The sequence below is a fragment of the Patella vulgata genome, chromosome 5 (assembly GCF_932274485.2).
Source record: "Patella vulgata chromosome 5, xgPatVulg1.2, whole genome shotgun sequence".
Classification (NCBI taxonomy): domain Eukaryota; kingdom Metazoa; phylum Mollusca; class Gastropoda; family Patellidae; genus Patella; species Patella vulgata.
Genome location: NC_065883.2, coordinates 57,248,415 through 57,266,570, shown reverse-complemented (window position 1 = coordinate 57,266,570; position 18,156 = coordinate 57,248,415). Strand labels below are relative to the sequence as shown.

Sequence of the window (18,156 nt, the reverse complement as noted above, 5' to 3'; positions counted from 1 at the left end):
GAAATGGGGTTTAACGTCCTACTGTTCTGCCCCTATAATGGGCTAATGAAGACGGGCATACGCCATACAGTGTGCGATGAGAGACATTTTGCCCGGGCAGCGGCACTATCGCCTACTCTTACATCGAATTCCAACTGCCAAGGGATCTTTTACGTGCATTCCAATGTATACACGGGACCTCGGTTTTTCGTCTCATCCGAAGCACTAGACAACTGTCCTTGTCAGAACCTCCGTCCTGCATCACTGACAAGGGGAGAACCACGTCGGAAAATCCAGATGAACTTTCTCGGCCAATGCAGGGATCGAACCATATTATAGTATACAGAATGAGCCGTGAGATCTGTATATATTATTTTATTCAATTTCTTTTTCTACATTACATTTAAATAATGAAATATTGAAAATTTCCATTATATTAGTACAGATAATAAAATTTATTTTATGATCAGTAGTGGAATACCGCGTTTTATCAGTGAAATAAAAGTGTTATTCCACTGGCAAAGTAGTCCATGTTGTTTTTACCTAAAATGATTGTAAAATCATAAAATAAATAGAACATTTGTCGTTTTATCGTGAATAACATATTTTATTTCATCTCTAAGCAAGAAAACGTTTATATTTTCACTCATGCTACGCATTCGTGAAAATATAAGTTTTCTTGCTTCTCGATGAAATAAAATATGTTATTCACTCTAAAACGACAAATATCCTCTATATAGAAATATTCTGAATATATCAATCCCCCAGGAAAACGCGTTTGCCGTCTAATTGTTTTTGGCATTTCATTTCAGAGAGCCTCATACAAGCTTTGAAACTAGGCATGGTCAGATGCTGCTTTGTCTGTGATGGGTAGTGTTCCACACAATGAAAATTTGGGAAATATTGGATCGAGCAATGAAATGAAAATTAACATGAAACCAAAATTAACATTAAAATCAATGGACAAATTAAATGTGGTCTGCATCCATAACTATACCGGATCTAAATCCATTATAAAGTAAAAGTAGGAATGGAATAACATAAATATTCAGGTTTGCAGTCCGAACAGTACATTATTCACAATGCAGTGTATTGTTATTCTTTCTAGAGCAGACGATATTAATTTTCATTTATCGGGGATCGAAGTTCAAAAACCGTAGCTAAAACTAGTAAAAGTATAGTAGGATCATTACATCTTTGCATAGCACCAATTTCCTTACACGTAGTTAAGTAGGCTACAGCCTACTATATATAATAGGTTCGACGCTTTAGACTTAGTTCTGTTCTTATACGGGAAAAATAATAGACACGGATACTGACCCGTTCTTTGCTGTTACTCTTATCATAAACCGTAAAAACAATAAGAATGTATATAAACTCGCAAATCACGTGATTCATTGAACACATATACCTAAAGTAGGACATCACTTTTCATCATTGCAAGAGCTAAGCTTATATCCAACAAATCAATATGCGGATGTTATTATTGTATGTTTTCTGCTTGTGTCTACTTGGAGTTGAATGTAACACATTCCTGAATTTAAATGGAGAATGGCGGATTTCAAATACAGATAAAAGTAAGTACACTATCGTTATAAACATAACTGCAGTAATATTGTGAAAAAACTATTATTATTATTTTTATTATTATTATTACAGAATATAAGTGGCTATTTATAGACCTAATATTTTATACGGTTATTATAAAATACACTATAATTTAATATTTATATATTACAAAATATAATAAAAGTTGTTGTATATAATATTATTTGTTATTGAATATACTTGATTCTATATGTTTTTTTTTTTTGTTTTTTTTTTTACAAACTAGAATATAATTGGTCCTATATGTATTACAACGGTTGTACGTGGCAAGGAGTAGGGTCGCCTGTCCAACCTCGTGGGTTTTCTCCGGGTCCTCCGGTTTCCTCCCACTGCTAAAGACCCCTACGCGCAAGCGAATTATGTAAATAAAATTAAACCATATGTTAGTCCCGAAATGACCTAGTTTGTGTCGAGTGGAAGTTAAACCCCATTTCTCTCCCTCTCTCATGTATTACAAAATATATGCGCATGGTTATATTAAAGATTATATTACATAATATAATATTTATATTATAGAATATAATATTTAAATTATAGAATATAATATTAATATTATAGAATATAATATGTATATTTACAATAATATATTTATATTTTACAATAATATATTTATATTTTACAATATTATATCTAAATTATAAAACATAATATTTAGGTGGGCTATATCTCCACCTAAGATCGATTTCGATCTTACTAAACATAAAAAGAAAGATACTAGCTCCACGGTGTTCCAACCTCTCTTCGGAAAGATATGGTCTAAGTATGGTGACTATATACTCCTATTTATACAGATGGTTCGAAGGATGGTGATTGGAGAGCGGCTACCGTGACATCATCCGAGACCATTCTGTTCGCCTATCACCTGCTGCTGCTTCTTCATTCAATCATCATCAATATTGAAGCATATCATCTTTACTGACTCTTTGTCCTCTCTTCAAGCATTTGATAACAAACAGCTTGATCATCCATTAGTAGCAGATATATATCGTCTGCTACTATCATTCGAGTGTATCAGCAAGGACATGGGTATCAAACTATCTTTCTTTTTATGTTTAGTAAGATCGAAATCGATCTTAGGTGGAGATATAGCCCACGGTGGTATTTAAAAGAAAAGGATATTCGCAATACTGTTAAGACTGATACCAGCCTCAGACAAAAGGGGTTGTATGTGAATACCGAAAGATGGAATAACATTCGTTTTGAGCAGATATAAATGCCCATGATAGGATCTAAATATGGTGTTATATGAAATGTGATTAAGAAGAGATGTAATTTTTGTAGCATACTGCAGGGCCAGTTTATCATGTCGATTCTGCAACGAGGACCCGTGAGCCTCGACATATAAACTGTCCACTGGAGATGTACAAAATGCTCCTAAACTGATTCAAAGTCTTTGGTTGGGTATGGTGTCAAGCTTTTTGAGATAAGGCTCGCGGGCAGACCCATACACAATACACCCATAATCGAGTTTTGATTAATGCTCGATATAATCGAAGCAAATTCTTACGGTCTGCTTCCCACTCAGTATTTGATAAGACTCTCAATATGGTGAGGGCTTTCAGACATTTCTTTTTGGGACTTTTAATGTGGGGGATAAATTGTCTTTCATCCACAACTGGAAGGCGATTCACCTCCAAAAACAATTCTGGATCTGGATGTATACCTTGTTTCTGACAGAAATGCATGCAGACAGTCTTGGATTTCGAAAAACGAGATCCATTTTCGGCTTCCGTGAGGAATCCCCATTTCCTGAGGAAATGGATCAGAGAATATTGATCTCAGTCTTACCTTAAATGACCTATCTTCCACGATATTTTTTAATGAAGACATGTTACCGACCTCGTAGGCCGAGCTTATGGATGTCACGCATGATACCATGTTTCCATATAGTATCGTAAGCTTTTTCCAGATCGGAAAATATTGCAACTAAATGTTGCTTCTGGATGAAAGCGTCCCTGATGAACGTTTCAAATCGAACGAGATGACGAAGAGTGCTCCTTTGGGACTGAGATCCACATTGGAGGTCAGTTATAAGGTTGTTGGACTCAAGGTACCAAACAAGCACTACTTTTACCTTTAATCCTACGAATCCTATCCCATACCGACTTAGATGTGGAAGGGGAAATGACCTTTGAGACGTAACCTTGCCATGAAGATTTATTTGCTTGACGTATGGTTCTACGAGCCTTCGCCCGGAGTATGCCGCAATATTCTCCATGGAAGGATAATTCTTTAGTCGTCTAAAATTTGAACGGACTTGCAATCGTCATTATACCAAGGTTTATTGAAACGTTTTGGTTCAGTCGTGGTTTTTGGAATCGCCTGTTCAGCTACTTCTTAAAGAATTGAAGCGAATAAGGCCGTAGGCCTATTTACATCTTCCAGCTCATTTGCATCAAAAGAGAAAAGACACAAAGATTCTAAAAGAGCCCAGTCAGCCTTATCAGACTTCCACCTCTGAGGTTTTATATTAAAAATATAATATTTATATTATAAAATATAATATTTATATTATAAAATATAATATTTATATTATAAAGTATAATATTTATATTATAAAGTATAATATTTATATTATAAAATATATTTATATATTTTTATATTATAAAATATAATATTTATGTTATAAAATATAGTATTTATCTTATAAAATGTAATGTTTATATTACAAAATATAATGTTTAAATTACAAAATATAATGTTGAAATTACAAAATATAATGTTTATATTACAAAATATTTATATTTTACGAATATGTAATATTTATATTACCAAATGTAATACTTATATTACAAAATGTAATATTTATATTACATAACTTTTCTAAGTGATGTTTTATGATATTTATATCACAGATTATAATAGTTATATACAATACAACAAAATATATAAGTGATGAAATATAATATTTATATATTTATATATTACAGAATATAATATAAGTGGTGATGTACCTGGAGGTATTTATACAGCTTTGATCAAGAATAATATAATAGGGGATCCATTTTATAGAGATAATGATATAAAATATAGATGGATAGCTTGGGAAAATTGGACTTATTCCAGAAATATTTACAGTAAGTTTTAGGTGCTCAAGTAAATTTGAATTTAGATGAATAAAATATAGATGGATAGCTTGGGAAAATTGGGCTTATTCCAGGAATATTTACAGTAAGTTTTAGGTGTTCAAGTAAATTTGAATTTAGATAAATAACATACTGGGTGTCAAAGAAACGAACACATTAAAACCAATAGAATATGCTATAAAATACATAATGTAAATTAAAAAAGTATGTTTATATATTGTATTTATTGTTTTCAGTTGAACATGATGTTTTGGAAGAAGAAAGGGTGGTCTTGGTTGCTGAAGGACTGGATACAGTTTCTACAATATATATGAATGGACAAGCAGTCGTAAGGACAGATAATATGTTTGTTACTTACACAATAGATGTTACAAATATCATACAAAAGGTATAATATTTAATCTTGACGGTAAATAGTTTTTAGCAATTAATTGGACATCTTCCCCATTGCAAAGTCTAAAATGATCAGATCGCTTTGATTTTGGTCAAAAATACAATTTTGCCAACATAGATAAAGCCAATATTGAACTGCAACAGATTTTCTGTTCCACTGTCGGCAAAGTAAGGCAAACATTTATGGTGTCTGACATTGCTAATACTCAATCGGAGTGTCTTTCACCCTGCCGTCTAAACCATTGTTTGTAAGATTTCAACAAATTTCACCAGGCTCCTTGCTTGGAAAGTACATACTCAGTTTCATTATGTATGATTATTCAGTCCCACGAGATCTGGACAGGAGAACCACTTTATGGATTTAACCAGCTGTGGTAGTTATTGCTTGGTTAATACACTGCATTTTCTTTACGGGATGCAAAAGTATAGTAAAAGTTTATGAGCTATATATATACGAAGTGTGTTTTGGAAAGAGTACGTGTAAGCATGTTCTGCGTTTTTATACAAGAACCAGCGCTAAAACTACCCATACTAAATAAACACTGAATACAAAAAGTGAAATATACATTTTCATCTGTTATCTTTTATTTTTTTACAGCAAGGTTTCTATTCTATAGATATCGCCTTCCAATCTGCATTGAATGCTGCTAACAACTTAGCTAATAAATCCTACATACCAAGTCATTCCACGCCGTCCTACAACGGTTTTCCGAATGTTAATTTTCTTAGAAAGATGCAGTATTCCTTTTCATGGGATTGGGGTCCAGCATTTCCAAGCCAGGGCATTTGGTAAGTCTTATTTAAAATCTTGTACATAGTACATTTTATAAAATGTTTATGAAATTTAATTTATATACGTTAAGATATAATAGAAAATATTTTTCATTTGGAACATGTATATCAGAAGCAAAATTTGTACACTTAAAGATATTATATATAAAAAAAAAAATTCATTAGGGACATGTATATCAGAAGCAAAATTTTATGGATTTTATTAAATACTAGTACATGTATAATGTTTATCTTACTTGTATTTTGTACATGTCTTTTTTATTTTTAGGAAGAATATTTATATACAAATAATCAAAACACCAATTATACAAAATATATCTGTTTTACCACATAAAGGTAGATATAGTTGTCATCATTATAGACTTTTGATATAGACTTTCTGCCTTCTAATTGAGGTACATGTTCGTTCTAAGGTGACTGTCTTGACTGGGTTCTGCTGCTTTTTATTTGACCAGAACTATATCCATTGTGTTTTTGACTCAAAGAATTCAAAGAAATGTCTGGAATATACATGGCCAGTCTTTCTATTATTTATTTTAACGTGTATCGGGTTTAAAAAATCTGGCAAAAACCGGGCGCGACGATTCTTACACTCTCTTGGCTACCAACAAAAAAATTTTAGCCAAGGAAATAGTCAAACATGTCGGACTATGTCGGTGTAAACATCTTTTATAGGGAGCAATAGTTACAATATACTTTACATAATATACAGATACATTTATATTAACCATTTGGATTAATATTAGATATATTTTACTATATAGTTAATGGTAATTGGTCTGTTGACGTTGAAGTGAATTTTGAAACTAGCGATGGTAAAGTAGATGGTATAATAGAATTTTTAGTACAGGATTTAAAATTATTAAAAAAACAGATTTCAGGTTTATCTGTTACTAATAAAGTTATAAAACATACAGTAGATATACCACCGGTAAGTTCATCTCTTTTATAGTGCAGCGTTTGTCACTAATTACTGTGAAGGTATAGCGCCTGTCGATATTCGAACAGTGCATGCAGAAGATGTTTACCCTATCCAGTAAGCCATGAGAAGCGGATCCCTACTAACCAAATGCTGGAGCAATGTACAAAAGTTATCACCCCTTTTCTTAAAAGCTTACACTGGCTTCGAATTCATGCTTTATTTGACTGAATTAAAATAATTATTAATCTTTGTATTCAAAGCAATCCTTAATCTCGACCCCTGTAACTTTAATATCTGAGATCTGTCCTCCCTTTATCAACCATCTTTAATATCTAAGATCTGTTCTGTGATCTGTTCTTCCTTTATCAACCATCTTAAATATCTGAGATCACCCTTTATCAATTATCCGCTTTTTTAAGATATGACAACTGCAGTTAAAAATGCAACCCAAATCAGGAGCCAGATATTGAAATGGTGCTTTTCAGCGATGTGGTGTAGTTTTGTGGAATATACGTTTCATAGATAACAAATAGATCAGTAACGCTGAACACATTTAAGTGAGAGTTAAAGACAATAATTTTCAAGCAAATTCAGAATTTAGCATTTAAAAAAAAACCAAAACAACACTTCAACAATGTAACATAACATTACAGAATTTCCCTCTGGATGTGTGGTGGCCAAATGGATATGGAAACCAAACTCTCTACAATCTAACTGTAATATTTTTGTGTCAAAATACATCAGGGATATCAGTTAAGTCTAGAAGATTTGGATTTAGAACTGTAGAGTTAGTAGAAGATCCCGTGTCTAATAATGCTAGCCATGGTAAGAATTAATTGGTTTGCACAATATTTTTTATCCTATTTGGATATCTTTATAATCCCGAAGCACTATAAAGTCCAAAAATTGTTGGTGATTCACAACTTCAGATTTTCGTCTACACGTAAGCTGGGTACACACTGATAAATATTAATGTTGACGATCGGAATAACATTCTAAACCATCTCTCCAGTTGAACGCAAGGAGTTATCATCCTTCCTATATAATTTGAGGGGTTCACATAGTTAGCTAACATATTTTTGCTCTACATTTGGACGAGGAACAAAATCAAATCACGACGCCGGGACCAAACCATCGATACAGATGGATATACGCTGTATCGAGTGTCGTGCACAAGAGTATACTAACACTTTCTAGAACACCTACTACCACCTTTAATTTGAGTAGATTACATAGCTAATATGGTTTTGATGTACTCTTAGATACCTCACACAATCTGTTAAACCAGATTTCCCGGGGGTTTTTTGTTTATATATATATACCTTTCTGTCCTAGGATTAACATTTTACTACAAGATTAACGATGTTCCTATATTCCTGAAAGGCAGTAACTGGATACCATCAGATATGTTTTTAGAGAGAATAACACCAGAAAGGACTCGACGATTTCTGCAATCAGCTGTCGAAGTTCACGTCAATGCTATGAGAATGAATGGAGTAGGGGTAAGTAGGGGTAATGTAAATTGTTAATTGTATTTTCGGCATATCCTATGAAAAAGAGCATATTTTGATACTCGTTTTCTTTTTGTAGATATTTCATACATTGACAAGCTGTTTTACCCAATATTGGCATTTTTTTGTTAGTAACTTGCATTGCATCATTTTGTAAGAGGGCGGAGATATCGAATTGTTTTTCTCATTTTTTTTTTTAATGTCTTATTGATTAATCCGTGTATCAAATGTATGCGCTATCCAATTTCCGTCTCTAAATTACCAGTTATATTAACGCTTGGTATATTAAGTTTTACGGAAAGTTATTTGACAGCTACAAAAGAACATGTTTCCAATGAACAATTTATTTTTGTTCGCGAGGAAGATTTCATTCAAGCCCTGATAAGCAATTTGCTAGAAACGATAATTTAATTTATTGTAAGAAATGAAATGAAATAGGGTTTAACGCCCTATTTTTCTGACATGGCTGGGCTAATGAAGACGGGGAGTTACGCCATACAGTGTGCCGTTTGTCATGTAGTATTAGGGAAATCTTTGCTGGGACAGCGGCCCTACGGCCTACTCTTATTTCGAATCCCAACTGTCAAGGGTCCTTTTATGTCCACGCCAATATGTGCACGGGACTTCTGTTCTTTTTTTCGTCCCATTCGAGCGACTAGACACTGTCTTTGTCAGCCCCCCCCCCCACGTCCTGCACCACTGTCGAGGCGAAACCAAGACATAAGTCTCACTCACTGATTCACCGCATCTCCCCTGTCTTTCAATGAATTATTTTAGATTATATATATTATATTATATATGATATCTGTCTGTTCCCTACTGCATACCCCCAGCAAAATCCATCACGTGCCATTTCTTCACCCATTCGTATTTAAATAATATCTTAATAAACTAAATACTAACACTAACAATTTGTGTAAAGTCTACCTCAACTCTCGCCCTTCTGTCGCTTGTTTATTGTCTCTCATATACACCACTAATTTTCACACTAATTTGTATTTTAACTTTTATGTTGTAGATTTATGAAGAAGATTATTTCTATGATTTAACAGATGAACTTGGTATAATGATAATACAAGATTTTATGTTCAGTGATGCCGTGTATCCTGTAACCAACGTATTTCTTAATTCAGTTAAAACAGAAATTACACAACAGGTAAAATATATTGTTAAATCAAAATCCAAAACACCTGTTTTTCTCATGTTTGACAACTGACAAGGCTACCCAAAAACCAAAGAAAAAGAACAGGCAACGCATAAAAGAACCACACTAACCTAGAATACAATGTCAATTCAAATGAAACTAAACAACACCACTGAGACAACAATCACTGGTTTATATACGCAAGCACGACGTTTTGATAAGTATCATATTATTGTCATCGTTGTGCTTGATATTATCGATCTGTAATGAAATGAAATGAAATGAGGTTTAACGTCCTACTGTTCTGCTCCTATACTGGGCTAATGAAGACGGGCATACGCCATACAGTGTGCTATAAGGGAAGTTTTGCCCGGGCAGCGGCACTATCGCCTACTCTTATATCGAATTCCAACTGCCAAGGGATCTTTTACGTGCATTCCAATGTATACACGAGACCTCTGTTTTTCGTCTCATCCGAAGGACTAGACAGCTGTCCTTGTCAGGCCCTCCGTTCTGCACCACTGACAAGGGGAAACCACGTCTGAAAATCTGGATGAACTTTCTCGGCCAATGCAGGGATCGAACACCCGACCTCCAGGCTAGCGAGCCAGCGTCTTAACCAACTAGCCACCGTGGCTCCCCGATCTGTAATGTAACATCGCATTGTAGCCATGTCTATTATCCGACTGTTATTATTATCTTTTTTTTGTATCATCTTTGTTATCCATTCTTTGTATCACCACTGTTATCCATTTTTTGTATATCATCTCTGTTATCCATTCTTTGTATATCATCTTTATTATCCATTCTTTGTATCATCAAATCAATGTTATTCATTCTTTGCATATCATCTGAAGAGTCCAGTGGAAGAACGATCTAAGTCACATTTTTGTCTTTTCGCATAAAAGGCAAAACAAACTTTTGAACGAGAATGCTTCATGCCAACAGAATAACGAGTGGGTTTAATTACAACTTCAAAATGATGTTTAATACAAATCATAATTACCAGTACAACTGACTTCTACTTTTCAGCCAAATTAAGGTCAAATAAATACGATGAACTTTTATTTGTCCGGGAGGCCTTTTCAGAAAGGCCTTGGTTCGATGTGACTCCGGTCGTTTTACCTGAAATTGATTGTTCCACAGAAAGCTTATACAATTTGCTACCAGATGACGCCATTAACTGGGGTTCGTTGAAAAAGTGACTTAGATCGTTCTTCCCCGGGGCTCTTCATCTCTGTCATCCATTCTTTGTATCATCTCTGTCATCCATTCTTTGTATCAACCTCTTTTGTATCATGCCTAACTTACTATACCTTTTTTTCATCAGATGAAACGATTAAAACACCGCCCATCAATTATCGCATGGGCACTAAATAACGAGAATGAAGAACTAATCAAATTGAATTGGTAAGTCCCATAAACTAGATATACTTCAAAAGTTCAAATTCTCTAATAAATTATTTTCACATAGTGCTAACCAAGATTGTAAGAAATTGTTTTTATAGTGATAAAGATAACTTTCTTATATCGCATATTTTGCAGAAGTTGGTATATTACAACAGCGGTTGCATGTTAGGGTGTTTTTGTTTTTAAATTTTAAACCGATCATGTCGATGTTACATGTTTGTGTGTTACAGTTTTCAAACCAGTCACATCGATGTTTCATGTTGGGGAGGTTTTTTTTTTAAATTTTGAACCAAGTATATCCATGTCGAGTGGTATTGTTGGGTTTTTTTTCAAACCAATCATGTCGATGCTGGATTGTTTTGTTTTATTAAAATCATGCCGATGTTCGGGTGGGTTTTTCTATCAAATCGGCCTTGTCGATGTGTTTTTAAACTGTATATTTTTTGTCCAATTTCAGGTTTCAATTGAAAAATATATCTCGATTTGAGAAAGACTATGTTACATTATATATTGATACCGTACGACCTATTATGTTAGCTGAAGATGACACAAGACCATGGATACCATCTAGTCCAAGTAATGGTGTCAGTGTAGAAAAAGACCAAGGCTGGTTTGCCAATAATTCAGCTTTAGAGACAGTTGGGGATAGTAAGACTTTAATGTTTTTACTATAAATCTATGTTGTAGAAAACGCCAAACGTGTAGTAAAAATCTCGCCGCTAGATATGCACACGTGGCCACAGAAAAGAGATTAATCGCACATTAGTCTCAGATGACCTTCATGGTGTGTTGAGGTCGACGGGAAGTTGACCTCAGTTCAATTCTAATCTACGAGAAAGACCTATGGTCACTATAACTGTCTATATTATTTATTGTCTAGAAATCACTATTGATGAATAATGCAGTTAGTTCTGGGTGGGGTTCCGATGTACAATATGTCTTGAAGCTGTTATCATGTATTAAACGGCTGTCAGATTAGGCAACAAAATAAATATTTCACGAACATTATAACACACTCTGTGACACAGACAATTTCAAAGAAATTGGGCCGACAAAATAACGTGTAACTCAACATCTTTGAATTGTGTTAAAAACTATATTGGACTAGGAATAACCACAGAAAATCTTCTGTTTTTCTTCTAAGATTGGGATCTGACTTCCAGACAATACATCTCTGCATCACACAATTACATTTTATACATTCCTACCATAAATTACAATAGGTTTTCTTTACTTTCAGTCCATTTCTATGACTATACATCTGATCTGTGGAATGTAAGTAATTTTCCAACACCAAGATTTGCAGCTGAATTTGGATTACAGTCTTGGTGTAATTTTGAAACAATTGAACCTGTTTTTGAGGATAGTGATTTTGATTATTGGTCTAACATGTCTTTTCACCGACAACACCACCCACTAGGTATTACCTTACTATAATAAACACGTTCATCATACTGTAAAACACATAAACTAAATATTTTTATAGATAGAAAAAGTCATACGGAATGACCAAATGGTGTATCTTTAGATATTTGGTCAATATTGTAAAACAAATTGAGTAATTAATATAACCTGGGGAAGCAACCGAACTGGGGTGGGACTCTTAAAATAACCAGAGACATAATTAGTTTTTTTTTGAGGAGGAGGGGGGGGCTCTAATATTGACATATATTCTTAAATGAGTAAATGCTAAGATTTGGGAAACTGAAAGATTATCGCTTGCATGTTGAATGGTCTCTTTTGTTCTGTATATATTTGTATTGTCTATATTTGTTTTGTATAACAGGTAATTTGGAGTTGATTATGGAAGCTGTTGTACACATGAAACTTCCCAATTCAACTGATGTAAAACAACGATTTAAAGATTTGATATACGTCACACAGGTAACAGATTATTCAAACTAACTCCCCATGATGAAGACGAAAAGACAAATTTTAACCATTCCATTGATAAAGTTTGATTAAGGGATATGGAGTACCAGCAGAGTAATTCCATTTAAAAACTTAAAAATAAAACAACATTTTTTCGAATTTCCTACTATATATAAATTTATTATGCTCATATAATATAGAGTTTCTTGTTATTGTATATTTCTTATGCTATTATATGGTTTCCTATGTCAAGTTATGTATAGTTTATTGTTATTGTTGAATAGTTCTTATGCCTTATTATTGTATTGTATAATCAAGGAATTCGAAGATAATATAGATCAAAACTCTTATTCATCTGTGTCCATCAATCATAAAATTTCCATGTGGGCATATAAAAATGACAAGATGGGTTTTGGAACAGATGGTCACAGAATGCTGAATAGCGATAGGTTTAATCGTCCTCTCCTGCGCAATATAAGAATCTGTTATCTTATTTCAATGGAAACTGGACACGAAGACTAGATATAAGAAAATTATTAGAAATATCCACCAGACCCATTTTTTTCTTATCATAAACTTGATTCAAGAAAATTATTGAAATTATTCTACGAAAATTTTCTTATTTTATGAATTATATAATCTTAATTGAATATATATTTCTTGATTTAAGTTAATCTTTTGACTTTCAAAATATACTCTAGAAAATTATCCCTATATTTTCTACAAGATTATTTTCTTATTTTTCTTGAAATAGGAAATTGATTTTTTACTGTATGTTATTATATGGTTTCCTGTGTCATGTCATGTTCTTATTTTATGTTTCTTATGTTTGTTATGACATATTATAGTGTTTGAGAATTTTGGATGATATCATCTCATTTACTGTATTACTAGATTAACCAGGCTATGGGTATTAGAACTGAAGTAGAACATTATAGAAGATATCAGAATGAACTCAACAAGGATGGTAAAGGTATAACTATGGGAGCCCTGTATTGGCAACTTGTGGATGTCTGGCAAGCTCCTACTTGGTCTTCCATAGGTAATAATTTACATACAGAGATATAATGTTATACATCAATGTTCCACTTAATGTTTTAGTCCCATAGTACATTCTGCTTCTGACAGTAACACCTAAGAATAAAACCAAATCACTAACAAACTGTTTCTAAAAATGTTTTGGATATTTATCACTGGAATTAACCATAATAATGTAGTCGCATTTTGTCAAGGATTTTTCAAAATACAATTTTTCCACCTTTATTAACATTTATCTTTTCCAGATTACGACATTAACTGGAAAATGCTTCATTATTATGCAAGACATTTTTTAAGTCCAAAATTGATATCTCCTTATCTCGATGGAGATATTCTCAATATTTTTATGGTGACTGATGAAGTACCTTCGATTGAAGAGAGACACCCTGAAACCCAGCAGTTATATTTTAAACAAATGAAGTCATCAGATATATACCAAAAATTTCCTCTGCACCAATATGTAGACATAATGAATAAAATGAAAGAGACTATATTTGGAACTGTTATAATGGAGATGTATAATTGGTCGAGTTTCACACCAATCAAAACATGGAATATCCCCTACCAGGTCAGAAAATAAATACTAGCACAGATTACTTTTAATTATTAGTTACCTGAGTTTAAAATTTTATAAAATGAAAAGAAAAATGATACTAGTTTATTCCTTCAATGCTGATGAAATTTTTAAAGTAGCGGGACAACGATTAAGGAATTTTAAGACAGTAAGTTGTAGCGTCGAGAAATTAATGGGACCTGAAGCAGGTCAACATAGATGCATATTCCCTGGATAATGACATCATATTATATAGTTATATTCTCATCATCTGATTAATTACTATACATAATGAGAGATTAGATAAAGAGCTGACAATTCTCACTTTAATAGTTAAGTCATAGATAATGTAACGGAATATTCTGACAATTTTAGTCAAATAACTTCACTCTAAGCCGAAAAATACTCATTTTAAAAACGCTGTATTCTCGATTGTCATTGTTGCCTTTGTGGCGAAAATAAAATAAGTCTCGATTATCCATTATTTTGCGTTTAATCATCAATGGCCGTTGAACGGTAGATCGGATTCAAATCTAATGAAAATCGGATGGCACGGAGAGATGATCACGGTCTTGTGTTAATAAATGTCTAATTAATAGTTTATATAACATTTCAGCCCAGAAAGACCATTAAAAAATAGATATACATTGTCCGTCAATTTTACAGCACCCCTGAGAACACCCCCCCCCCCCTCGTTGCTCTTAGCTAGTTACGGCCTGTGCAATAGGCAGATTTAGCTCTTGCATATTATTACATTTTATAGCTCTACTGATTAAGGTGGATAATACAATATTTCGCGAGGAGGCATCAGTCTGTTCTCCTGTAGACTTTTTAAGTTACAGTTGAATAAAATAATGTTATTTTCCTACCGTGGGATTCGTATTCGAATATTAAGAACGTTCACATGGTGTATTGTAAAACGACAGATTGTTCTGTTTTCTTCTTAAAGATTATGTAAGAATTAGATAAAGAGCTAGCCGTTCGAAAATAGATAATGTAAAATGAATAATTTGAAAATTTCATTCAATTTACTCTATTGTGAGCGAAGTTATTAGTCTTTGAAGGTTTGACAAGACGAGTGCAATAATTTCAAACACCGTACTTGTTGTTGGAAGCTAAGTCTCGCTCCTTCATTTTTAGCTTAAATCAAAATATTCATGAACTGTTCTAATCTATTTAATATCGGAGAAATCCGATGCCATCGAAAGTTGATTATGGCCTGGAAAAATTAATTAATGCCTAATTAATAATTTAGAAACATTTCAGGCCTTAAGAAAGACCTGCAATTATATAATGCATTTTTAAATAAGAGTTAATCACCGTTATTTTTAAATTCTAAAGTGATATATTTTACCCGTACCATACTCATAAAATTATGTCTTAACATAACATATTATCTTGAAATTTTAATCTGTTGTTTCAGTTAGATAAGACGTCGGGTCTAATATTTAAGAAAGCTGTGGCTGAAGTTTTAAATGAGGCTGCTTGTTTTGATCAGAGAAATTGTTTTCTATATTTCTACATCAACGCTTATAAATCCCCACCAGTCAGTACGAGTTGGTTAACTTTAAACTATTTTATAGAAAGCCAAAGTTTTATACCTAAAGCTAAAGTTGTAGTAAGTATAATATTACATGCATTGTAATTTATTCATTGTCATAAAATAATTATTATATAGCTGAAGTGGGTTGATAGCCATTGGCGGGTGCTGTATTATACACCAACCGCCTGCTCGTATCCTATAAGCCAAGGGTTAATTCGAAGATCATCAACTGTTATCGTTCTTGGCAGTGAACTTTTTTTAAAATCAAATTTTCCCACTTTGCTTTTAAAAATTGTTAAACTGTAATAAATGGGCCATTTCTATAGTTTGTAGGTGTCTGATCATGAGATGCATTAAATTGCTTGGCGTTGTCTGGAGATTGGTTTTTATCTATATTATTATGATTATTTTAAAGTCGGTTCTTTTGATATTTACATCCAAACAATGTACTTTGTTTTGAATACAGTCTATATGGCTGTGGTTGTTCTTATTTAAAAATCCATGTGGAGTTTCAGTTAGCACAAGAATAATAATCACCCCAATCTGTGTTGGTATCATCCATTAGTGTATAAAACTAATCTTTTAGTATCTCATACTTCTAAATTTCCGAAAATTGTGTTATTTTAAGTGCTTGTACACATAGTGTACTGTAATAAATTAAGGATGGATATATTTCAATTATAAGTGATACGTATTTGACGGTATTGAATTATATATGAATTTCCTTATATTTCAGGTAACGGATGTGACTGCACAATCCCAAACACAATTTACTGTAACCCTGGCAACAGATAATATAGCACCATTTGTGTGGGTCAACGCTTACAAAATATCAGGAAGATTTTCTGATAATGGTTTTCTTATGAAAGATCCTTTGCTTTCGTTGACGTTTACCTCCTGGCAACCGGTAGACCTAGATATATTCAAAAAATCTTTAACTGTTAAATCTTTTATGGACATTTATTACTAATTTTGTTATTTATTAAATATTTTCGTTTAGACATTCCTCAATTTACCTCAAATAGGTGTAACTGGATGTTTGTCATTATCTCCCGTTTGTATTTTAGTACTTCAGTATCTGAACTGTCTCATCTGTTTCATGGCCAAGTAATCTCATAAATGAAATAAGCAAAAGGAAAATATACGAAATTATAAGTATACGGCTATTACACTGCAGTTTAATAAAAGGGAATTGAACTGAGATCTAACCTGAGCGCTGTAGATCTCCAATAATCTCTCTCTCTCTCTCTCTCTCTCTCCCTAATGAGTTGTTGGGACTATTATTCAACTATTAATGTTAAATTAATCTACATTTCATCCTATATGCATTATGCCACACATGCATTATTTGGACATTATGCCACACATGCATTATTAATGGGCAGTAAATTTATTATAATTTTTTGATGGTTGTAAAATACTATTCATTTTGTGTTGTTGATAACGACTTTATATTAGAGAAGATGAAGGTAATAAAGATGTAAAGCCTACATTCAGCTTTTCTTATATTAGTTACTGTATTTATGTAGATGAAATGAAATGGGGTTTAACGTCCTACTTTTCTGCGGCGGGTTAAAGAAGTAGACAAATATATTCAATGTTTTTCACTGTGTGCAACATAATTTGATTTACGCGGATTAAATTTAGATACTTAATTTTCTTCCCGAAAGTCCCGACAAAAACTCGAGTCATATGCTACAATTTGTTGGACATTCCTTAAAAGAATATCGTTAGAACTCATCTGCCCTTTGCCAATTAGTATTAGTAAGCACTAAACACAAATAAAATAAAATGCGTGTTATCAAATAATATGGGGCTCGGGTTCCCTCTAAATAACAATATAAAATATTCATATTGTTTCTGTGGACAGAAACGTATACATTTGAGCGTTTTGTTGGTTGGGGTGATTTAGCTGATGAATTAAATATAATATTCAACTGCATTTAGACATTTGTCGAACTGTATAGTACTTTATAGGCGGGGGAAGTTAATCTCAAAAGTGGAGTGACCCCAACAAATTGCAAAAGAAACCAATGCAGTTTGGTTCAATCATACTTATAAATATTAGACAACATCATACTCAAATTCGGCCGAAGTCTACCAAGGCGAAATGACGTAGTTAATATAATTCAATATGACGGTCTCAAGGAAGTTTCTGAGAGCGATATCTTTAACTAGAGTGCGTTTCAGTGGTGGGACAATGAATAGATTTTTTTAATTAAAATCTTACAGTACAAAGTGGTAATAAAGGCGATATATTCCGAAAATAAAAAAAACTTGACCAAACAAATTTAAAAAAAAATTT

General features: G+C 32.9%; 1 protein-coding gene across 1 annotated transcript; it reads left to right on the top strand.

The window, feature by feature from the left end:
- The first annotated feature begins 898 nt into the window (after positions 1-898).
- On the top strand, positions 899-17,335 carry LOC126820739 (beta-mannosidase). The gene is made up of 17 exons (XM_050548839.2): positions 899-1,556; positions 4,518-4,664; positions 4,910-5,061; positions 5,665-5,855; positions 6,127-6,194; positions 6,623-6,789; positions 7,434-7,605; positions 8,116-8,282; positions 9,310-9,447; positions 10,766-10,845; positions 11,303-11,493; positions 12,086-12,265; positions 12,632-12,729; positions 13,612-13,759; positions 14,001-14,323; positions 15,732-15,926; positions 16,588-17,335. Exons 1-17 carry the CDS (start codon positions 1,451-1,453, stop codon positions 16,819-16,821), a joined length of 2,757 nt encoding a protein of 918 aa, XP_050404796.2. The 5' UTR covers positions 899-1,450; the 3' UTR covers positions 16,822-17,335.
- Positions 17,336-18,156: the final 821 nt, after the last annotated feature.

What these genes read in the sequence shown, in the direction of transcription:
- LOC126820739 (XM_050548839.2), top strand. Translation starts at nt 1,451, where the DNA reads ATGCGGATGTTATTATTGTATGTTTTCTGCTTGTGTCTACTTGGAGTT. An exon ending in TTACAAATATCATACAAAAG is followed by an intron (nt 5,062 to 5,664) that starts GTATAATATTTA and finishes ATTTTTTTACAG; the next exon opens with CAAGGTTTCTATTCTATAGA. An exon ending in TACCTAAAGCTAAAGTTGTA is followed by an intron (nt 15,927 to 16,587) that starts GTAAGTATAATA and finishes CTTATATTTCAG; the next exon opens with GTAACGGATGTGACTGCACA.